Here is a 24,663-nt window from a genome sequence, read left to right on the forward strand (position 1 = left end):
CCATGAACAGGAATCTAGATAAGAAGGCAACTTTTTTGGCTTACGGTCAGATTGGCTAAAGGTTGAGATAATTACGTGAAAGAAAAAAGTTAACAAAACTTAACATGGCAAATGTTCATAGCCAGTTAGCCACAAAGTCAATGATACCCCAGCAAACTATAAGGCCAAAAAAAAGAACAGGGAAGTCAATAATTTCGACTTCTTCTGTACAATAGAGAGTTTCTGAGTTCATGCTGTAAAAAGAGGATGAGAATTAGAGACATGCACATGCTGTTAAAAGAGCATAAATAGTCACTCAATCAAATAAATACTTCTGTCTTCTCAATATTTCAGCCAAGGAAGGCGAAGGCACCATGTTGTTCAACTTTGTGGTTTAGTTGTCTTGGAAGATGCAAATGGTTCTCTGAGTGGTGGAGCTAACAAGAGTTTTTTACCAGCTCGCTTAACCATCTGGTCACCTTCAAAACAAGTGGAAACTGTCCTAGAATACATCATCGTAGTAGAGCCCAAGATGTCATCTCTGAATCCACACGCTTTGAAGAAGAACCTGAAATAAGCTATAAAGATCATGATTTTGAATCCTACCAATGGTAGAGGAATATAAATCATTTATAATTGACCTATGGTGTAACATCTGCAGTCCTGCAAAAGCAACATTCCAACCTTTACCTTGATAGATATTCTCTCAGGTTTCAACAAGTCTATACAATGCTGTTCATTGAACGAGATAAACTAAAAACTTCAGTAAAAGCATGAAGCACCTATCTGATGATCAAATTGTAAGCCCTATTAGAATTTTCTTCATTCTCGTTTAGGGGGAGCCACTGAGCCAGATAAAATTAGTAAGATGCAGTACATTCGGGAGAAAAAATAATGCCCAGAAAGTTGTAGGTTAATTGTAATATACTTGGATGGCCCTTGTTAGAAGGACTTTGCAACATGTATTAAGGATAAATCAGCTTCTCTCCAGCTTATGTGGGTATACTAGAATGATTTCTGGGGCTCAAAGCAAGAAATAGAGGCTGCACACTGTTATTAATTAATAAAACCAGGGTTCAAACCAATTATGAAACAGAGAATACATGCTGAGCAGAGCACAGAGGTTTTGAAATTTCAGCAAAACGACAAGACTTACCTCTCCTTCCTGGAACAAAGTGCAGCTATGTCATAAATGTCTCTACCTGTGAGCATTCTGCATGCAGAAGGAGGAAAATGTTAAATTCGTACATATCATCTCAGCACTACCAGTAACATTTAATAAACTGCATGGTTAAGAATAAGGCTATAATAAGCAATGTATTCTCCACTGTGCATTTCCTGGGCATTCTTCTGAATTTTGACAACAAAACTTGAAGAAATGCTAAAATAAACAGAATTTACCAGCTATTCAGATACAACAATTTTGATTTTGAAGCAGGTGACGTCTTACTCATTTCTAGAAGAAGCTGAATATGCATCACTGAACCTTAACTTGAAAGAAGACAAGATTAAAGTTGCCCGCTTTCACAGAGCAGGCAGCATGTCCCGTGCTTAGGAAAGACAACTCAGGTGACAATGTTCAAATTTAGTAACTTTCAGAAATTAAAATTGACACTGATTAAAAAAAGCAAATTAAGATTGACAAACCTTACAATCCTTGTAACTATTATCGTGCCAATTCCCATTCCCTGTAAAGAAGGAATAACCTGGAAGGCACTGAACATAATTATATGAATACAAATGGTAGTCAAGTATCTAATTAAAATGATATTTAAGGTTACAAAAGAATATATTAGAAACAAACTACTAATCTTTCAAGAGAAAAAAAAGAAGCAAACATACTAACAAAAATGAGGGGCATACAGTTCAGAAGCCACAATACAGTGTATAACTTAGACCTTTACCTTTTTTTTTTTTTTTTGAAGGAAAAAATTGAAAGTATACAACATGAGATAGATACCCAAAGTTTAAGAAGGGTTGTGTGGCTGAATTACATCACAGAACAAATCTTCAAGCAATGCTCCAAAGGTTTTTCGTAAGGAGTGTGTGCAAGGGAGAGACCAGAGAGCGAGGATATCAGGAACAAAGAAGAGGAAGCATCTTCTATGGTTTACCAGCTAAATTCTCCATTTTAAATTGTTCATTAGTATAATTCAACTCCACACATGAAAGAAAATTTCCAAGAGGTTATAAATGGTTGGATGTTAGGATGCTTAGTTGTTAGTTAATTAAACTCCACAAGTGAAGGGATATCAAAACAAGTACCGTGACATCGTAAATGGATGCAGTAAATCCCAAATCAGAAACAGCACGGCCAAAGCCCACAAGCTGGCCGTTGGAAGGGGTGACTGGCATTACACTCTCCATCAAATCTCCAATAAAACCCTTGTTCATTTGCTTCTGCTGTTCTTGGCTTTGGATTTGCTTGGCAATGTTACTGGCATTGACATGCTGAGGTTTGCAGAAAACGGAGACAATCATACAACTGTGGGAGAGAGCAATCCGGAGCTTGTTCAAGTCCATGGCTTCTTCAATTATGCCGGTGTTGGGGTTCACCTCAGGGAATCGGTGGCAGGAGTGATTACAACTACTGTACAGTTCACTGAGCTGTTGAAGATTAACGTGGGATGGGTCTGTTGATATGTAAATTGGCATCACTAATGGCGGTGATTTTGATTTTAAACTGCCAAACTCCCTTGAATTTGGGTTTGGGTTTAGGTTCTTTCTCCTATTTGTGCTGCTTATCCATCGCAATTCCATGGATACGGATGGATAACCACCAGCAATACAACTACCACCACCCTGTATCATCATTATCTGTATGCTAGTCGTGCTAGAAATTGCGGCGGCCGCAGCACCAGCAACTGCCACCATCTCGTGTTTCTCTCTCCTTTTGTTGGATGGCCTTGTTCTTCGTCTATTCTTACAAGGAACTGAAGAAGGAAGATCATAGAATACAGGAAGAAGTCAAAGTGGGGTTGGCTTAGGTGGCTCTGTCGTCTCTCGTTACCAATATATTACTAACATTATCTCCACCCAAAAGCTGGCTACTTTTGTTTCCATGATGGATTAATTCTACCACACACACACACACACACACACACACACAAACACACACATAAAGGGGAAAAAAAAAATAAACACAAATAAGAGCATAGAAAGGCAGAGCCAAGAGTTTTTTAAAACAGCACAAGTGACAAGTCTTAGTTTCCTTAGGATTTAAAACCACCAAAATAGAACATCTCTGTTTTCACCCAAAAAAAGTCTCTTTCATTTGCATTATTATGCCAGCCATATGTAGGCAGTTTAATCAGGTCTATAGAATTATAGCCACGTCCATTGCTGCAGCTCCTTACCCAGCACAGGCTGCTTCTGGCCCCTATCAGCAGCAGCTCTACTGCTCGACTCCCCCCTGCTTTGAGGTTGAAACCTCTCATACTCCAATGCATTCGATGATGCTCTGATGACATGCTCCTGCGGAAAACTCACAAGCCAGTCCTCAAGTGGAGGAACTTCACATAGTGAATCCAATTCTTCTTTTTGCTGCATTAGGGATGCCATTTCAGGTGATATAGTTTGCTCCTGAAAATAATATTCAGTCAAGGATTGCGGTCCCATCTCCACTGGCTTGAACAAATCTGAAAGTAGCCCACCCTGCTCTACATTGTTTATATATCTGGAACCTTCATCAGGATAATGAGAACCAATTCCGCTCATGTAGTCAATGGCTTGACTGTTATTCAACCCTGTCAAGACTTGAGAAGGTGGACGCCATGAAGACGTGGAAGCACTACTGTTTCTTGTGGGCGTAGACTCTCGCATCCTAGACCACAAAGAAGCTTGCCCAGCTGTTTGTACAGTACTATCCACATTGAATGCGTCTACAATCATGCTTGTCCTGCCCAATTCCTTTTGGTTGCTCTTTGTATTCCACAAAGCAGTGAAATCAAGTTTTCCTTTCCCTGAACCATAATTGGGAAAAGAAGAAGCCAAGTGAACCCCATTGCTTTCATTAGCAGCATAATCCTTGAAAGCAGCTCCGCTATCTAAACCCCCTCTCATGGGTTGCACCACCTTTTCTTGGACGTCCATTATATTTCCAAGTTTTCCTTTACCTTTATTGAAGGCATCATTCATGTCAATATTATTAACTGTAGACACCTTTCCTCCATTCCATAAGGACGATGGACTATCCATTATTGCACCTGCAAATGTTTGGTGCCTATTAGAATTCCCAAGGAGATTCAAAGATGGAGCAAACCCCCTACTCTCAGACTGAGTCATTTTCTCTTGGAAGTCACCAAGACTTTCCACTCGGCCACCAGGTTGACTAATTCCTCCGTTTAAGGAATTATTTATGTTCATAGTGTCATCCATTGGTGCCTGTCCTACATTTGAGAATCCACTGTGAAAGTCCATTTTATCACCTGAAATATTTTGGCATCCAGATGTAGTTGAAGGGACCTTAAAAGATGGAGCAACCTTAATATTTGATGCATATGCTGCATTAGGAATTTGCATTTCTGGGGCCCAGTGCTGATGGTTTGTAGTCACATTCCAAACTCTCAGAGCTTCAGAAATGTAACTCTCTACCTTCTTCATGGTAGCCATTTGAGCTGTAGGACCCAAATCTTTAGCAAACCGCTTTAAGCTCTCTATATATCCAAGACCTACCTTCTCATCCTGCATGGTCAGGGCAAGTAATGAGTAAATAATAGATGATGATAACGGGAATGCTATTCTCTATAGCTTTTGACTGAAAACACTTCCTCGATTTTATTTCTGTGAGAACCACATTTAATGAGGTGCATGTCCCCAGCCAAAGAAATGTAATAAAAGCAGACTTCCTACGGAAAAATCCCAAGACAATGTGATAGCAAGGATGAGGCACTTAGAATCATTTCGGGTCCATTTGGATCCTCCTTTAGCTCCAAAGAGGTTAGTTGAGAGCTCCATTGCACTTACCGAGCATTTGGATAACATGGCTGTGGCACAGTGGAGCCATTTCCACCATGCCGCAGCCAAGGTTATTGACTGATCCTCAAGGATCCAATGAAAAAAAAAACCCTTCCCACCGTAGCTCTTTTTCCATTTTACCCCTTTTTTATTTTTATTTAATTATTTATTTATTTGAAATGATAAATATATTTATATAATTACATAATAAACAAATAAATTAATAACAAAAATTTTAAATAAATACATAAATAAATATACTTATACATATAATTAATTACATAAAATAAATTTATATATTATCAGCTACATATACTAATTACATAAATAGGTCAAAAAATGATTCAATAATTACCATTAAATATATAGTCATTTTTAATATAAAAGAATATGTAAATATTTTGAGTGAATACAAATTTCACTATATATAAACTTTAATTTAATATTTTTGATACTCATTTTTTCATGTGTAACACTTCACTTCACTACCAATTTTTTTTGGTTATCCAAACCCATCTCACCGTTTATTTTAATTTTACCATTATAATAATTAATCTTATTGTCATTATTTTTAATCTTGGTGGAACCACTCTAACCGTCCATCCAAACGAACCTTCGTCGTAAACTAACCACAGTTTCAAAAAATCTTCAACAAGGCCTACGGTTCCTGACAAAAATTATACTTTTTTTTTCCTTTTCTTTTTGCTCTCACAATTTATCAAATGATATATTATAAGAACAACTTGTCATAAAAATATTTGAAATATCAAATCATATTGTGATACGCCATGTTGAAATGAGGTGTTTTCCACCATGTGAAATCCGTCTTGTGGCAAGGACGCAAATGACAATTAAGTGCAAAATGGCTTTAGTTCTAGCTGGAAATACAATATTACAACTTAAGAAAAAGCAATCTAACCATCATGCTCAAAATTTATTCTTGAATCATTTTTATTTCATCCTAGTTCATGGTTCATGAATTTCTTTTGTTCTTGACTTATTAAATAAGAGTTACCACATGAAGTTCTAACAGATTTATCTTAACAATACTATAACAATTAAAATGAATATGAGAAAATAAAACTTCAAAAAGTTTGAATAAATTTATCAATATTGTAATATTTCATATTTGCTTGAACTTAATGTGGGAAAACATTTAGTTACAAGTGGTTGTATTTTGTAATCTGCTGATTATAATCTGTATATATCTGTATCCCTAAAATTGAGAATTTGTATCTCTAGAATTAAGGACAGAATATCAGGATAGACAATTTCTTGATTATAGGGATTAGATTTAGGAATATTTAGTTTCCTAGTTTACTCTCTAGCTAGCTGTATTTAAATCTATGGTGTTTGTATGATTCAACACAAAAGTTTTCAATATACTCTCATTTTTCCACATGGTATCAGAGCTTTAGACTCTTCTTGGGAAGAAAATTTCTCAGCCTTCATTGCTGAATTTTTTTAGGCCTTCATAGCCAAATTTTGTTAGGTCTGTCATACTTTTATTTTGTTCCTTTTTGGCCTTCATTGCCTATACTTGTTTCAGTCCTGAGAAAGGTAATCATGTCAGAAATAGTAGAATCTGCCGCTACTACTCGATTTGGAGAAGTAACAACTGGTCAAACCACAGCGGAATTACAGAATATCCAAGCTGCATACAGGTTGAATGGAAAGAACTACTTGAAGTGGTCTCAGTTGGTTCAAACCTTTCTAAAAGGGAAAGGAAAATTGAGCCATCTTCTTGGCACAGGTCCTGAGAAAGGAGATCCAAAATTTGAGGCTTGGGATGAAGAGGATTCTATGGTTATGTCATGGTTGTGGAATTCTATGACGCCAGATATTAGTGACACTTGTATGTTTTTGTCCACGGCCAAAGACATTTGGGAATCAATTCGTCAAACCTATTCCAAAGTTAAAGATGTTGCTCAAGTCTATGAGGTCAAGATCAAGACTGCAGCTCTCAAACAAGGGAATAAGTCAGTCACAGAGTATGCTATTCTTCTTAAAAATCTTTGGCAGATCACTACCGGTGCATAGAAATGAAGTGCAGTGAAGATGCAACAACTTTGAAGAAATTTATTGAAAAAGATCGAGTCTATGATTTTCTTGCTGGACTGAATGTTGAGTTTGATCAAGTCAGAGTCCAAATTCTGGGAAAACAGGATCTGCCTTCTTTAAATGAAGTGATATCCATGGTTAGAGCAGAAGAGAGCAGAAGAGGAGTGATGCTTGACAGTGTGCATGTAGAAGGATCTGTTATGGTCTCTAATGGTGGGAAGAACCAAAGCTTAGAACAATTACCAGTCAGTGAGAATGGGAAAGGTGATTCGGCTAAAACTTCAAATCGCGACAATCTTTGGTGCACCTATTGCAAGAAGCCAAGGCACACCAGAGATCGTTGCTGGAAACTACATGGAAAACCTTCAAATTCAAGCAAAGAATGGGGTTATAAAGGAGGACAGCCAAGAAATCAAGGACAAGCTCACATGACTGCAATGGAGTTAAACCAGGAGAAGTCTCAGGAACAAGGAGAGTTGGATAAAAAGGAGATTGAGAAACTGAGAAGCTTATTGGGAACTCTTGAAAAGGCTACTGGTGTATGCTCCTTGGCACACTCAGGTAAGGACTCTGGTGCAGGTAAAGTCTCTAATTCTCATGGATTAAATGTCTCAGATAAGTCCATTAAGAGTTCTTGGGTCATTGACTCAGGAGCCACAGATCACATGACACATTTTTCACAAAAGTTTAGTACATATACCCTATGTCCTAGTACTAAGAAAATTACTGTTGCAGATGGTTCACTTACTACAGTGGCAAGATTAGGAGATGTTCAAATTAATCCCTCATTCATTCTTAAAAATGTTCTTCATGTTCCTAGATTGTCTACTAATCTGATATCTATACAAAGACTTACTAGAGACATGAACTGCAATGTGACTTTTTATCCCTCTTACTGTGAATTTCAGGACCAGGGTTCGGGGAAGAGGATTGGACTTGCTAAGGAGAAGGATGGACTATACTATCTTGAGACATCCAACAACATAAGTAATATCAAGAATAGTTTACCTTTGTCATTTCTTTTTGAACAATCTTCCAATAAAGACAAAATCGGGCTTTATCATTTTCGTTTTGGACACCCTTTTTTTGGAACTTTGAAAAACATGTTTCCTTCCTTGTTCAAAGGATTAAACATTGAAGAGTTTCATTGTGATGTTTGTGAACTTGCAAAACACAGATGTATATCTTTTCCAATTAGCAACAAAAGAAGTTCTACTCCCTTTTACTTGATTCATAGTGACATCTGGGGTCCCTCTACAGTTCCTAATATTTCTGGGACAAGATGGTTTGTGTCATTCATAGATGATTGTACCAGGGTTTCTTGGGTTTTTTTACTTAAATCCAAATCAGATGTGAATAGTGTGTTTTTTAGCTTCCAAAACATGATCCAAAATCAATTTGGAGTGAGAATCAAGAGATTTAGGTCTGATAATGCAAGAGACTATTTCAACCAGAGTCTATCCACCTATTTCCAAAATGAGGGGATTATCCATGAGTCATCTTGTGTTAATACTCCACAGCAAAATGGAGTGGCAGAGAGAAAAAACAGCCACTTACTAGCCACAACCCGAGCCTTCCTTTTTCAAGCAAATGTGCCCAAATCTTACTGGGGGGAAGCTGTTCTCACTGCTACACACATTATAAATAGGTTACCTTCAAGGATTTTGGGATTTAAAACTCCTATGGAACTACTCTCACAATTTTATCCCAACCTTAATACCACAAACAACCTCACACCTAGGATATTCGGTTGTACATCATTTGTTCATGTTCACAGTCATAATAGGGGAAAGTTGGATCCGAGAGCAATTAGGTGTATCTTTGTGGGGTATTCATCAACTCAGAAAGGGTATAAGTGCTATCATCCTCCTACCAAAAAGTTCTATGTCTCTGCAGATGTCACTTTTGAAGAAAGTAAACCATTTTTTACTCAACCTTATCTTCAGGGGGAGACATCATTTATAGAAGATAAGGATAAAGACTTCTTTTTGCTTGACTTGTCATCCTCCTCCAAAACAGTTTCACCCATTAATTCTTTTGAGCCTAAACCCATTTCTTCAGAGTCCAAGTCAAACATTGATTCTAAATTTGAACCCATTCCAAACACAGAAGTTGTGACTAAAGATAATACTATTCTTGATTCTGTGAAAGAATTACAGGTGTACTCAAGAAAGAAAGTTTCAGCTCCTGAATCGGTGCAAATCCAAGAACCTAATCCTAACTCTGGAAATGAGGTAATTACAGTCTCTGATTCTATTTCTCAAAATGAGCATGACTCTCCTAAAATTAGTGATTATGAGCTACCTATTGCCATTAGGAAAGGAACTAGAGAATGTACTAAACATCTATTATACCCAATCTCTAATTTTGTGTCATTTGAAAAGTTTTCACCATGCCATAAAAATTTTCTTGTGAGCCTAGACACTATTTCTATTCCAACTACATTATCTGAGGCATTATCCAATGAGAAATGGAGGCAGGCGATGAAAACAGAAATGGAGGCCTTAGAGAAAAATAAGACATGGGAACTGGTAGAGTTGCCTGCAGGAAAACATTCAGTTAGGTGTAAATGGGTTTTCACTGTAAAGTATAAGGCAGATGGTACTATTGAAAGATACAAGGCCAGGCTGATAGCTAAGGGCTACACTCAAACTTATGGAGTGGATTATCAGGAAACTTTTGCTCCAGTTGTCAAGATGAATACAATTAGGATTTTGTTATCCTTGGCGGCAAATTACAATTGGCAGCTTCAACAATTTGATGTAAAGAATGCCTTTTTACATGGTGATTTGGAAGAAGAAATATATATGAAAGTTCCACCGGGATTTGGGGGTCATCTAGAAGCACAAAAAGTATGCAAGCTGAAAAAGGCTTTATATGGCCTTAAACAATCTCCTAGGGCCTGGTTCGGGAGATTTGCCAAAGTGATGCTAGGAATGAAATATAAACAAAGTCAAGGGGATCACACACTGTTTATCAAGCACTCAGATTCGGGTAAGGTCACAATTCTATTAGTATATGTTGATGATATAATTGTAACTGGAGATGATGAAAAAGAAAGAGAGTCTCTAAAACAGTGTTTGGCCAGAGAATTCGAGATAAAAGAGCTAGGGAGATTGAAGTATTTCCTAGGAATTGAAGTAGCCCACTCACGTCATGGTATTTTTATCTCACAACAGAAATATGTGATGGATCTTTTGAAGGAAACTGGGAAGCTCGCATGTAAACCTGCAAGTACCCCTATAGATCCTAATCATAAGCTTGGAGAAGCTAATGAAGATACTGCTGTAGATAGGGAGATGTACCAGAGATTAGTTGGAAGACTTATTTATCTCTCATATACTAGACCTGACATAGCATATGCTGTGAGTGTGATAAGTCAATTTATGCATAGTCCTAAAGAAGTACACCTATAGGCTGTCTACCGTGTACTACACTATTTGAAGGCTAATCCTGGGAGAGGTATCTTGTTTAAAAGAAATTCAGGGTTGGTACTAGAGGCATATACAGATGCTGATTATGCAGGTTCAGTAACTGACAGAAGATCTACCTCAGGCTACTGCACTTTTTTAGGTAGTAATCTTGTAACTTGGAGGAGTAAAAAACAGAATGTGGTGGCAAGATCAAGTGCTGAAGCAGAGTTTAGGGCAATGGCTCAAGGAATTTGTGAATTACTATGGTTAAAGATTATTCTAGAAGACTTGAAGATCAAATGGGATGGACCAATGAGACTTTACTGTGATAATAAATCTGCAATAAGCATTGCACACAATCCTGTGCAACATGACAGAACAAAACACATTGAAGTAGACCGGCACTTCATAAAGGAAAAGCTAGACAGTGGATTGATTTGCACCCCATATGTATCAACCAAGGGTCAACTTGCAGATGTGTTGACTAAAGGCCTCAATAGTGCGACATTTCAGGAAATTATTTCCAAGCTGGGAATGGAAAACACCTATTCACCAGCTTGAGGGGGAGTGTGGGAAAACATTTAGTTACAAGTGGTTGTATTTTGTAATCTGCTGATTGTAATCTGTATATATCTGTATCCCTAAAATTGAGAATTTGTATCTCTAGAATTAAGGACAGAATATCAAGATAGACAATTTCTTGATTATAGGGATTAGATTTAGAAATATTTAGTTTCCTAGTTTACTCTCTAGCTAGCTGTATTTAAATCTATGGTGTTTGTATGATTTAACACAAAAGTTTTCAATATACTCTCATTTTTCCACACTTAATAATCTAAATAGTCTAAGTCTGTATAATATCACTCGTAGTGTTGAATCACACATCATTATGTCTTCTACCATATGCCATATATCCATATCTCATGCTCTATAAATCATAGTGTTAAAAATACATAATTAATGAATTAGTGAATTTGAAAGTTTATTCAACATTTTCAAACTTAAACTATGAATTTCTGTTTTTTTTTTTCTTTTAAATCATTATCAATAATTTATATCCATTGGTTTATCCATATTTCGGAAGTCTCAATATATTCTTTAATTCCAACATTTCCAACCTTAATGCCAATCGAAACACTAATTCCCACAAGTACCTGCCACTTGCATGTTTAAAGTATGCCCACAAAGTCCTAATAGAGATCTCATATAAAGTGCACTTGCTTTGGGTGTAATGAAGACAGTTGACATATTTTAGAAGTAAAAAGGGTTTTGAAACATATTTAGACCATGTCCCTAGATTGTTTATTTGGCAAGATGCAGATATATATTCAATTGGAAGAAACAATACTCACCAGTTTAAGTTGCTTTGGACTGTTATAAATTGCCGAGACTAATGATCCATTCTCACTTAGAAAAGAATTCCATGCTCTATAAGTTTGACGCTTTTCCACTTCAAAGTCATCAAGTCCTCTTTGAGCTCTATGGCCTGTTCAAATGCAATTTTGAAAACCATTAAATTAATTTAAATAAGGTTAGGATAAGAGCAAAAGCTTATCTTAAATCATATGCTTTAAAACGTATCCATTGCACATGTTTGGGAGTTATATGACAACCTTTATCGCTTAGGTCATGTTTGATGCATAGGATGATGAATAGAGTAGGATAATAATCATCCTATATTATGTTTGGTTAGTATCTTAAGAAAAGGATAGGATTACAAGAAGGATTAATCATCCTCTTGGTATAGGATGATTCAATCTTCCCAAAATAGAGAGAATTATTTTTAATCCATAGGATTGAACTTACATGTTCTATTATACCCTTAAAAATTATATCAATAATTTAAATTGTATAACCTTTGAGGAAGGATAATTTTGACCAATAAATAAATTATCCTATCCGAATCCTTGCATTCATCAAACACAAGACAAGATGACATTATTTAATCTAATCCTATTCATAATATCATCTTATCCTATCCTATCATAATCTTGTGTACCAAACACATTCTCATGTATTACATATTGATGCATTGTATTTGCATATATTCATAATAATCTCTATAGGCATTTATTTTATTGCATAATATTTGATACTTATACCAGAAAAATAACATTTATTTGGTCAATATAAATTTGGAGTAAGAGGAGATAGACGTGCTTAAACTAAATATTGATTAAAAAAAGAAAAAAAACTAGATACCGCACAAATGAGTAGCATGACCTACCTCTTGCACCAATTCCAGTATTATTCTTGTTGTTAGAGTTACAGTTCAAAATTCTAATGTCAGCTTTTGACCTCCTACCAACTCCCATTCTTCGCATGGAAGCTTCAGTTTCAAAGTTTTCAGGATCAGTTTTAAGAGCAAGGAATAGCCTTGTAGCTAGTTCTTTTAAGGCACGTGCCTGGAAAACCAAAATTCATTTGGTTCAGGAAACAAAGAAAATTCTGAGAACATCAACAATTTATGGTTAAAATGCAGAGAATATTGTTACATAGTTTAAAGATAGAGTAAAATTTTGGTTGACTTACCTGTCTGTAATAGATGGTATTTGAAGCATTGAAAAGCATGGCATTGTTGGATATCAAAAATACATCATGCTGTGTAAAAGAATTAAAAGAACCAATTAATTGATGGATCCAAAGAGTTTCTATGACAACAAGCTCCATAGAAGGTCTTCAATCCATGGTCATCATGGTTTTGAAATATGCAATGGGACTGTAATTTCATCCATAGGACCCTTTCCCAACAACTAAACAGCCTAAAGTTCACTTGCAATGTAAATTTGGATGGTTATAAGGTGTATGTGACTTCAGAAGAGATAGATGTAAAATAGGACCTAGATGGATCCAAACTTTCTTAACATCACAAACATCCCTCATTGCTTGCTATGACCATTGTGATGGAAGTAGTAAAATTTTCAGCCTACCACAGATTAATATTCTTAGAATAGCAAATCATGTGTCGCAAAACAATGGAAGAAATAACAAACAATGACTGCTTTTAACTTGACAACAAAAAGTTAAAATTTAATAACTGCAATCAACATTCAAAGAATTAGAGTGCCCCCCTCAAAACCAAAAGAAAATAAAAAATGGTAGCTCCAAATTTCCACAGAAATCATTTGTCAAGAAAGAGAAAAGTGATACTGTGTCCTCAAGCTGCTATAATAACATAATTGTCACTGATCAGAAGAAACATGAGAATGCAATTTGATTCCTAAGTTCTGGAACAACATGAAAGTCTTCCCCAGCCCAAAAATAAGTGATCAAACAAATAGATAAGCAACCATTTTGGAAGCAAACCTCAAATTCTTCCAGTGTTTGATAACTTCCTTCATTCAGTTTCTTTGCAATCGTGCCAAAATCCATTGGTTCTTTGATGACATCATAATAGAATTCAACCTTTCAGTTTAAGAACTATAGTTAATTAGCCAACTCATGAGATATGTTCCTTTCCACCAATACAGTGCCTCTTCAAAAATTTTCAAAAACAGTGAAAATATCAACATCGAAATAATTCAAACTTTCAGTCTAATATTAACGTTGAAATAATTTTCAGTCTATCTTTTTAATTTTGATACAAATTATAAACTGTTTAAAGTTTTTCAGACGTTAACCAATAATCACAGGTTTTTGAAAATTTGAAAGGGACTAGTATTATGGACAGAGAAAATGAAATGTTCCAAAGGAAAACAGATAAAACAGTTACTAAGTACCCACCTCTTCCGCATTTACTGGCTCTGCAAATATTTTATGTGTGTCTCTCCTACAATAGATGAAAAAGTAACAGCAAATGCAATCTCTTAACAATCATTAACACAGAAGTCTTTTTTTTTTTTTTCTTGTGGAAGGAAATAAGATATTTAATCCATTATATTTCTTAGTTAAAGCTATCAGAGCTTGATTCGTCCATGAGATAAATACAAACCTCTGCAATATGCCAAGCAGTAGTTCAAGCTTGCTTTTTTCTGGTGTTGCAGCTCTAGATGGCACATTAGCTGCTTAACGTACCATGAGCAATAAGTGAAAAAATATGAATACATCACCATGATTTCATATGAGAAATGATAACACTGCACTTTCGATTTTAAATTTAAGCATGAGCTAACCAGCATTGATAAGGTGATCTTCATCATTCCCAGTGTCAGTCTGCAGGTGAATCAAATAAGCTTTAACATAATATGAAAGTAAACAAAAATGGATTAACTATAGCCATCTCAAACAAACATAGAAATATACGATATAATTAAACTAGTGTTATCAACTTATTCATATATTTGGATAAGAAAACCAACTTTGGCAAGCTCCTGCTTTTCATAGACTTTTAGCATATTTTCTATTGAAAAGGTACCACGTTAAACACCTTCATTTTCCAGAAAAAGACAGCCTCTGTTGATACTAAGCTTTAACATAATATGAAAGTAAACAAAAATGGATTAACTATAGCCATCTCAAACAAACATAGAAATATACGATATAATTAAACTAGTGTTATCAACTTATTCATATATTTGGATAAGAAAACCAACTTTGGCAAGCTCCTGCTTTTCATAGACTTTTAGCATATTTTCTATTGAAAAGGTACCACGTTAAACACCTTCATTTTCCAGAAAAAGACAGCCTCTGTTGATACTCAAGCTAGAGGAATATATTATGCTCCTAGATACATTCTACTATTTATGCTCCCTAAGAGAAGGATTAAATATATGCACTAAGAGAAGGAGGTGCACTTTTGACTGTCCAATTGAAGGCAAACAAATAATCAAGAGAAAGATTCTAGTGAATGAGATACAGCTATTCTAGTAGTATTATTCAAAAATTGCACATATATTAGTTTCATAAAAATTCAACATTTGTTGAAAATATAATAGCATTTCTTTAAATAACAAGCCATAATCTACTTGATTTTTTCAAGATCTTTGTTATCAAGATCTCAGCTTAAACTTTCAAATTATATTCAATTTATTGTCTACAATAGCAGCAATTAGCGTCAAATGACACAACAATCAATGTAAGAGATCACTAGCATCAAAAATAGGAATAACAATTCCATTGATGGAAGCCACTCCATGGAACTCCTGGTAATTTCTTAAATGACTACAATAGCAGCAATTAGCAGCAATTGACACAGCAATCAATCTGGGACAGCAGTGGCATCAATAATGCAAAAGAATAAGGCTATGATCTAATCACTTCTTGGACCTTGCAGGGAATTTTAAATTAGTTCTAATGACTGGCATTCAAAGAGATGGGTTTGATATGCTTATCCAATTTGTCATATCCATTAGGGAGAGCCTAATTACGTGCAAAACTTTCTTAATGATACTCACTAATCATGTAGCATAAAGAACAGATGGCCTACCTTTGTTGGTTAATACTTTCTTTACATAATCAATAAAAACGTAGTGATATTTTGTTACCCTTTTTGTTAGCAGAGATACATCTATAGAACCAACCTCCCAAATCCACAAATTGCCCCTTCACATACCAAATCAACGGCTTTCTCACCAACCTCACTTCCTCTCACTCTCCATTACTTTCTATCGCTATATTATACACCTTCCCCTTAAAGAAATTTTGTTGCTACATACTTTTACATTACTTGGCATCTTGTGTTTAGCATGTATTGCAATATTTTAACCATCACATTCCCCATCATGCCATATGATTGGAATGCATTCAACACTTCTTGCTCCTTGTTAGTCCTCTCTAGCTCCACATTGTTAGTTCTCTCACTGTTTCATCCAACTTGGATAAAATCAAAATCGAAAAGAATCTTTGTTTCTTAAATTTTCAAAGTAAAGTGGGCATGAAATTTTTGCAGGTCTAGTTCTATATTTGAGAGAACAAAAGAATGTGTATAACTGCAAGGTAAAACGTTTGAAAAGGATAAGTCACAGAAGGTACCTTCTGATCTTTATATTCAACTGAATTAACAACAAGATCTTGGACAGCTCTGACCTTAACCTTTTTCCTTCCGCGCTTTTGTTTCAAAATATCTTGTCCCTTATCCAGTTCCTCCACGTCCATCACTTCACATATCACATTGGCCATATTTTGGCTCCTCGATTCTTGTGCTTTCCGTGCATCCAGTTCAACTATTCGTGGACTCCTTCTATATTCCCCACTTAACATAATGTATTTTTCTTGTAAGTTCTCACAATAAGTACCATAAGATGCAATTTTGTAGCTTTATAAAATGCAACAGAGTTCTTTTTTTCCCTTTGTTTCTGTCTGCCTGTTTAAAAAGTGAAATCATAAATGTCAATGGCAATACGACAACAACAGTGATACACATTTACAAACATAAATACATCAATACAAGTGAAATTCCAACTAAAAACGGATAAGAGTACTAGAGGAAAAGGAACAATAAAGAATTCTAGACATATATTTTCCGTATGAATTAAGCTATATCTTCCATTCCGTGCTTCCTTCTTTCCTTTGGTATGTTGACGTCCTCCTTGGGCACCCTCTACTCCCATCCAATAAACAATATTTATCTCTGATGCCAAAAATGGCCAACTTATACACACAGTTCTGATTCCAAAAAATACTGCTTGAAAAGTCTTAAACCAAGCTACTTTAAATCTCAAGAATGTCAGCACCAAAATAATAGTAGTTTTAGCATTATCATATAACCATCACAACAACCCATTGTCTAAAGAGATAGGGGAAGATTGAACAATTTTTTCAGAGCATATCATGAATCAAAAATTTTCTTTTAGCACTAAAAAATAATTTCTTTCTTTTTGACAGAAAAACCAGATTCAGACATTTTTTTCAGGAATAAAATTTAAAACTTTTCCCCATCTAACATAAACGCAATCGATCTACTAAAGAAGATATACCAACGCTATCTTAATATCATAATCCGAGCTAAAGATGTAAACAACAATAGGTAAATAAATACACATAAACAGAAACAGAAACAAGATTTCAAAAATTATCATGGTTTAGATTAAAAATGGTGAACCAAATAGAGCATTTAAAAAATGCTCGAGAGAATGCACTCCAATTTTATCTAATATACTAGCAAGTAATGTTTAGACATAAAATGCATGAACAGAACATTACCTACTCTGCCTCTTTTGAGCAAACTAGCGATGACAGAATTATTTTTCTGTTAAATTTTGACAACACCTATATTTTTTCCTCTGTCTTGTGAAGCTCTAATGAGATGAACAAGGCCGTTTTATAAGGCAATTAATTAATTACCATTTAAGGTATTCTGGTGGATTCCCCAAGTTATGAACACATAATGACCAGAAAAAGGTTCTCGCTGCATGGAGAGTTAGAATTGACATATGTACGCTGAGAAAATAAATGTTCTATTACAATGACGCTCTGATTACGTCAATAAAGACAAAAGTAAAGTTTGCCTTATACTCAATTCAACTTGAAAAGTGATATAAGAAAGGAGCCACAAAAAGGAAAGAAAGTAATAAGAACATCTTCATTTTAAGCGTATTTGGATGTTCAAACAATTCACGATTTGTCAAGATTTTTAAAACAATAATTTAGCCAGATGGATTTGAATTTATATTATTAAAATGCAGGAAAATATTATTGTTACTCAATCAATTAAAGCAACTATCTTTTTTCCCTTAGATAAATAAAATTTAATGCAAGCACCATAGAAAAAATTTGCAAAGACCAATGTTTGCAGGAGTACATAGAAATACCTCAAATGCAATTCAAGTAAGTGTTTCTTGATAGAAAGTGCAGATGACAAGGTACAACTCATATATGACACAAATATTATGTGTGTTTAAGGCATCATATATTTTACACATTAAATATCTACTGGCGAATTGAGCAATAGATTTTTGCACAACCACCTTGTTAGATTTCTTGCTAAGTACTGCAGTTATAAAACCAGTCTGCCAGCACATGTAACTTTGAAAATGTTTTACAAATTATTCGGGATTGGAAATATGCTTGGCACACTCATCCTTTGGCCCTCATCATTAGTGAAACCTATCCTAAGTTCAGCGTTTTTAAACCAGAACAGGTATTAGAGGTTTTGGTATGGTAAAGTTACTGCAACTGCAATGTTCGACTATGAAGAAATTGAGTAACAAGTATGACAGGGAATTTCTTCTCATTACCAATCTAAGGCACCAAGAGTATACTTTTCTTTAATCGGGAAGAAGGAAAATGAAGTAACAGTGATAACTCTAACCTGCTGTGTATACAACAACGGGCAGCTCTGACTCTGACGAGTTGTTCTGGTTCTGTTGCTCATTGCAACGCACTTGAAAGTAATAGTTCGTTGAAGAAGTTGGGAAGACGATCCTCGCATGCTAACCCCACAAAGACTACTCCTTAACTTCATCATTTCTTTAGCTTTGAAGCACTGTAAAGTGTAAGAGGACCAAACAATGCATTTTAGCACTAGGAAAATGCAAGTGAGATTTAAGAGTCGAACCATAAATGGGTATCGAAAGGAGATTTCGAAAGCTCACATAGTCTGAAATTGGATTGCAATTTGATAGCTTGGTGCTGTAACAATGACTAAAGAAAGGGATTGATTGTGATTACAAACATGAAACAGGGAAAAATTCGTGAAATCTGGTCTGCCATTCTGCAAAAAATTCGAAAGAGTGTTTGTTGAATTGTTGAAGCCATTGACAACTCGATCTCCGCCTGCTTGTCTTGCATAACAAACATCATTAAAATAAGAAATGGATGAAAATGAAAGTCTAAAAGCGAATAGAAAACGCTGCATCCCCATGTATCTACATTGTTCAGAGATTTCATTTTTAATGTATTTGGAAAGAGATGAGGCGGCAAATAATTCTGCATCGATTGAGAAAAGTGAGCAGAATGAGGTCGCTCCTCTGAATCGGAGAAAAGCTAGGAACAACGAGGAAACAAACTAGTCCAAATTTAAAATTAAATCCATAGTCTCCGTTCATTTTGCATAAAATAATTTTTATAATTTCTGTATTTGTTTGACAAAAAAAATTGACGATGAAGAATGATTTATTAATCAAGAAAAAAAACTCATTTTTTGAAAATTGTTTTCACGTAAAAGAGTTGTTTATAAATAAATAAAACTTTTGATTCAATAATAAACACTTTTGATATAGAATATAATTATTTCAATAGTATAAATATTTTTAATATTTTATTAATAAATAATATTATTTTTAATATTATTATTTTAATAAAATTAATAATTTTAATAATAAATAATTTTTAATATTTTAATAATTATATCAATATCATTTAAATAAAAAATAATTTAAAAAAAAAATCAAACAACAAATAAATAACAATATTTTTTATAGACACTTGCAAACAATAAAAATTTTCCATTCTTCCAAAAATATAAACATTTTACCAAAAATATTTTTTAAAAATTAATTTTCACGAACCAAATGAAATCACGTAAAATAATTACAAACATAAAAGCTTAACAGAAAACATTTCAAGATGACCCTTCAATTTTCAAGTTTTTTTTTTTAATTACATTATTTAACTAAACAAACTGACTCGTTGTATTAGAACCTCTTCTTTATCACTAAACCAAAATTTTTTGAACTTCAATTTTCAAATTAAATACAATTAGAATTAGACAAACAAATATAAATCTCGTTGATTCCTTTTTTATAGTGATATTCTTCTATTTATTTCTCATAACTTGCTTTTTAAATTGAATAATGTCTCAATTAAATATTAATTCAATTATATGCATACTGATTAAATTTTTTAAATTATAAATTCAAACAAACTTAAACACGTAATTTCCTTCCTAAATAACAAAAAGTTAATGAGGACTAAGAGGTCGAAGACTTTCTGGGCATCAATAAATAAAGCCATACACAGAAATTAAATTTTGTCGCAATGGCTTTGATTTTTATTATATTAGATGACTGGTTTCTCTAAAAAAATAAGTTGTCTGGTTAAGAGCTTCAGGTGGTTGAGATTTATTTAATGAATAAAAAAAAACATAAAAGTGTAACAATAGAAGCAATATTATAAGCTTTCACACAATCAAGAGATCCAGATTTAAGAGCCGTACCAAACAGGACGATAAAGAAAACAAATAACAAGATAAACTAAACTCCTGCCTTGTAACTAGAACCCCGTTAAAATTGGTCAACCCTGTTAGATCTTTTGAATTAGAATATGTACGCCATTCCCAGGCTCCACAATCATTCTGTAAGCAGGACAATGACGATATTTTGGCGATAAAGAGAAAGTAAATTTGGAGATTATAAGGCAGAGGACAATTTTTAACTGAACCATTGCCAAGTTTCTGCCCAGGCACAAGCGAGGACCCAATCCAAATGGAATATAGGCTTGAGGAAACTTGCAAGCTTTAGAAATGCCATCACTGAACCTCTCTGGCTTGAATTCATTTGCATCTGAACCCCAAATCTCAGGGTCCCGATGCAGAGTTGGTATCAGAGTCCATAAGCATACTCCCTTGGGAATGGTAACATTTCCAAGCTGGATCTCCTCAAGCGCCTCCCTCGACACAAATGCCCCTGGTGGATATAAACGCAAAGCTTCTTGAATCACCATGGTTACCTGCAAGAAACACCCTTTGTTAGGTTACCACTTTGGCAGAAATAATTGTAGAGGAGATGTAATGCTAGTGAGTACAAGACTACTAGCTAGTTTCAAAACTGCGGCTCGCGCATTGTGTTTACAGTTTTCAGGCGGGAGACCGAGTCTGCAGCTGGAAAGCTGTCTCCGCAGACTTGAGCCACTTCTGTCCGTACACGAGATTGCCAGTCAGGATGCAGAGCAAGTAGCATGAGACACCAGGAGGCTGCGACAGCAGTAGTCTCATGGCCTGCAAAGTATATATTCTTGCAATTATCGACTATGAAGCCCTTGGATGAATCCTTACCAAGACTTTGATCATTCATGGCCCCTTCTAGTATGTGGTGAAATAAATCCTTCTCTAATGAAGATGCCTCTTCGCATTTTCTTTCTCGCTCTTTCACTGTTTTCCAAATTAGTGACTCTATCTCTCTCTCCAAGCTAACGATCTCATTTTGCTTCTTCATTGGCAGAAGTCTACATTTGCATGAGTGAGAAAAAAAGCTGTAAATAGTGGCATATAAAATTTGTAAATTGTAATCGTAGTTGAGAGACAAAGGGTATCAAACTAAAGGGTGGTTGCAAAATGTTGAACTTTCCATCAATTGTTCTCGTAAAGTATAGATTAGCTCATATATATGCAGGAGAATTAAACCTGAAAGAAGAAAGAGGAATCAAAGGTAAATTCTTTATTGTCAGTGTCTGCTGCCCTGCCTGCCTCCTTATGAAATAAGGCATTCAAATGGAGACTAGTATCAAATAGCAAGACATACTAAAGTTTAGCTGAGCGCCAGGTAACGATCATTCCGTTGTCGAAGGTCCGTAGCAAATTAGAGACGTACGTCATTAATTCCAAAGAATGTGGCTTTCTTTAGAAGCCAAGGTAATGAAAACTTAGAAGAAAGCCGACTCTAATATAGATGTGTGTGTGTGTGTATAATTTGACTGATGACTTATCTGAAACTCATCAACAGACGAGGAAAAAGCACATAACGTACCCATAGCCAGGAACTGCGATAAGGAAGCTTTGCCTGGAAATGGCTGTTTGAAGTTTCCTAAGCTTGGAAAAAATCTCTTTGCCTTTAGAATACGAGCTCCCAAAACAAGCTCTAGCGATGACATCTGCCGAGAAGCCCCTCAAATCCTCATCCACTCTAATGTCCGCCATCAGACCATTTTGTGCCTCAATGCAGTCCTCCCATTTTCTTACAAGAGGTTGTATCGACTCCACCATTAGCCCCACCATCAGCTGCTTAATTAGCCAATTCAGGTATCAAAAGGGGTTTGCATTAGAATAGATACGCTCAAGATTTTTAAATGCATTGATTCATCATTGCAGCGTGCACGTGAATTATTTTTAGTGTTCCGACACACTTACCTTGACCTTGTCCGTGAAGAACTCAGGTGCAACGATTTTCCTCTGCTGTGCCCAAACGAGGCCATTGGATCTCAAAATGCCATTGCCGAGCAATGGTGCCAGTCTCTTAGTTATATAAGAAGGCTTACCAAATTTCAAACTAATGCATTGGTTCATTTCCTTCACTAGCTCTGGCTGGTTCACATATAAGTGCTGCCTTGTCCCTGTTGAATACGTGTATATCGGACCTGCATTTTTTCAGAAATACAAATTTAGCTTGATTGATATTCATTTTTTTTAGATAATCAATATGTAAATTTGTGAATGAGCAGAAAGAAATTTCCTATCTTTTACACGCGCCACGTATACTATGGATGGACAAAAATTATAAAGCAAAAGGGAAAAAAAAGGAGGCCAACGATGTTATGGGGTCGCAAATGTGCTCTGACTGGTTGACCAAACAAATACATGTGTTGGATTTTGATATTTTGTTGCGAAGCGGCCGGAGAATTTAATTATTAATGAATGGGGTCACGTCTGAAACACAGAGTTGACTGAAAATCCGCGTCTACCCCAGCAATGCCAGCTCTATTCGTGGCAGTTCAAATTCCAGAAGATTAATGCTATGATCAGATTCGTGGCTTGGCCGTAAGGACTTAGACCAATTACCATAGGCTCCTTTCAAATACTAATATTGCAGAAAAGATTAAATATCTTATGAGTAGTCCCAATCATAAAAATATATAACACTACTTCAAGTCCTTGTCACCCACCCTGTCTAGTTCATTCATGTCATAAACATAAAACAATTTGTTTTCTATAGTTCAAGTCACCAACTTTGGAGTAGCCGATGAAAGTTGCTTGTCTGAAGTTGGTCTTGGCTGCTATTTTCTTTAAATTAAATAGTGTTGGTTTTCCTTCCCGCAATATTCAATTTAGAGATCCCATGGTGTTAGCTCTTAAAAGTCAAGATTATCCAATAAAAAAATCATGAGAGAAAGCTTTTCATCGGATATCGTATAGTAATTGTAAGCTCCTGAGAAAGGAAATTAGATTTAAGGTAGTGATGCTATGAGCACATTACATCAGTAGCCTGTTTCCGTTCTATTTTGACACAGATTTTTGAAAACGAAATTGCAAATTAAAGAAAAAAGAATGATGGATACAATATGGTGTAGCATATGATAAGGCAATGGTACAGTGATATAAGAGAACGGCAGAGTTGTAAAAGGAGCGTCTAAGTATGAACAAAATTGCAGAAACATTTCAGTCATTGATTTCTGGCTACAACAAATAGACCCGAACAAACAAAATAAGAGTTACCTAGATAGATACATATATATATATATAGCGAATGATTTGATCTCTTGTAGAGTTTGTTTATTCATTTATATATTCAGCATAGAAGTAGTTAAGTAATATTGAAGAAATTAATTAAGTTGTAGTGAGTAAAGATGATGAACATAATTAAGTAAAAGAAAGAACATGTTCTGGAAGGAAGGGTGTTACCGTATTCCTTTCTCCACTGCACGAAATATGGGAAGAGAGAAGAAGTATAGTCGTGCGCAACAATTTCAGCATTATTAGGAGTCGACCTGACGCTTTTCAATTGGATCTTCTGCATCTCTGGCAGGTTACCGTATATAAATGTAGGTGATGGACCTTTGATACCCTGCACCCATAGCTTCCTCCTCAGCCTTTCCGACATGAACCACATGGTATAGTAGAGATGAACCAAGAAGCAAACCACTCCCGTAAGAGCAAGAGTAGAGATCACTTTTAGAGTCAAAGAAAGGGTAAGGGAGTCCTCCATCTTCTTTCTTTCTGGAACTCAAAATGAAGTGTTTTTTTTTGGGTTTGCTCTAACAGAGAGGGAAGAGGAGAGAGAGAGAAGGCCAGGGTTTACACTTGCAGATGAATGAGACTAGCTTCTATTTATAGAAAGCAAGTAGAGCAGGAGCAGTAGACATTTAAGCAGGAAACAAGGGCGGAAGGACGCGCATGATATTTGCACATTCACACTAATTATATTAATCGGCAAAGATGATTGGACGCAATGGACTGACCTTTGAAAGACCTCTACACCAAGGGTATTGGGAGATTGAGGGCGGAGATAGGGACATAACCATTATAATATACTCCTTATATGAACTTGTTGCAATTATTACTTCTATTACTATTATTGTTTTTTACTAGTACATTTTTCTTCCCCCGATTGACAGTAAAACAACAGTACTAATCAAGTCAGGACTCAAGACAGCGTTAATCATATACCACGTTTGTTACAATTAAGAAGGAACTCTGTTAAAGGATTTAAATGAAATTAACCTTAAA

At 35.4% G+C, this 24,663-nt stretch overlaps 2 protein-coding genes and 2 pseudogenes across 7 annotated transcripts; 1 reads left to right on the forward strand and 3 right to left on the reverse strand.

Moving 5' to 3' along the window:
• Nucleotides 1-51: 51 nt before the first annotated feature.
• On the reverse strand, nt 52-3,296 carry LOC111310060 (GCN5-related N-acetyltransferase 3, chloroplastic). 2 transcript variants are annotated; one of them, XM_022909160.2, is made up of 4 exons: nt 2,245-3,292; nt 1,627-1,685; nt 1,136-1,192; nt 52-547 (listed from the first exon to the last, which is right to left on the reverse strand). In XM_022909160.2, exons 1-4 carry the CDS (start codon nt 2,851-2,853, stop codon nt 361-363), a joined length of 912 nt encoding a protein of 303 aa, XP_022764895.2. In that variant the 5' UTR covers nt 2,854-3,292; the 3' UTR covers nt 52-360. The 2 variants fall into 2 exon arrangements, with proteins under 2 accessions (XP_022764895.2, XP_089605082.1); XM_089748956.1 differs by having other exon boundaries at nt 374-557; nt 2,245-3,296.
• A 291-nt stretch (nt 3,297-3,587) lies between these two features.
• LOC111309455 (uncharacterized) lies at nt 3,588-19,463 on the reverse strand (annotated as a pseudogene). Its single transcript, XR_016330494.1, has 11 exons — nt 18,881-19,463; nt 18,598-18,771; nt 16,320-16,650; nt 14,522-14,561; nt 14,341-14,410; nt 14,133-14,178; nt 13,716-13,814; nt 12,942-13,010; nt 12,637-12,814; nt 11,762-11,895; nt 3,588-4,662 (listed from the first exon to the last, which is right to left on the reverse strand). The product of XR_016330494.1 is annotated as an uncharacterized LOC111309455 (transcript).
• On the forward strand, nt 6,085-8,059 carry LOC111300295 (uncharacterized; annotated as a pseudogene). The gene is made up of 2 exons (XR_016330495.1): nt 6,085-7,575; nt 7,905-8,059. The product of XR_016330495.1 is annotated as an uncharacterized LOC111300295 (transcript).
• A 922-nt stretch (nt 19,464-20,385) lies between the features above and the next one.
• Nucleotides 20,386-24,328, reverse strand: LOC111309698 (cytochrome P450 714A1-like). Of its 3 annotated transcripts, XM_089748957.1 has the most exons (6): nt 23,839-24,288; nt 22,351-22,577; nt 21,971-22,221; nt 21,280-21,449; nt 21,077-21,138; nt 20,386-20,954 (listed from the first exon to the last, which is right to left on the reverse strand). In XM_089748957.1, the coding sequence occupies exons 1-6, from the start codon at nt 24,140-24,142 to the stop codon at nt 20,529-20,531; spliced, it is 1,440 nt and encodes a 479-aa protein (XP_089605083.1). In that variant the 5' UTR covers nt 24,143-24,288; the 3' UTR covers nt 20,386-20,528. The 3 variants fall into 3 exon arrangements, with proteins under 3 accessions (XP_089605083.1, XP_022764435.1, XP_089605084.1); XM_022908700.2 differs by having other exon boundaries at nt 21,077-21,449; nt 23,839-24,328; XM_089748958.1 differs by having other exon boundaries at nt 21,077-21,433; nt 21,949-22,221.
• Nucleotides 24,329-24,663: the final 335 nt, after the last annotated feature.

The sequence above is a fragment of the Durio zibethinus genome, chromosome 19, assembly GCF_047325235.1.
Source record: "Durio zibethinus cultivar Kanyao isolate XHJ-2024 chromosome 19, ASM4732523v1, whole genome shotgun sequence".
In the NCBI taxonomy this organism is placed as follows: Eukaryota; Viridiplantae; Streptophyta; class Magnoliopsida; order Malvales; family Malvaceae; genus Durio; species Durio zibethinus.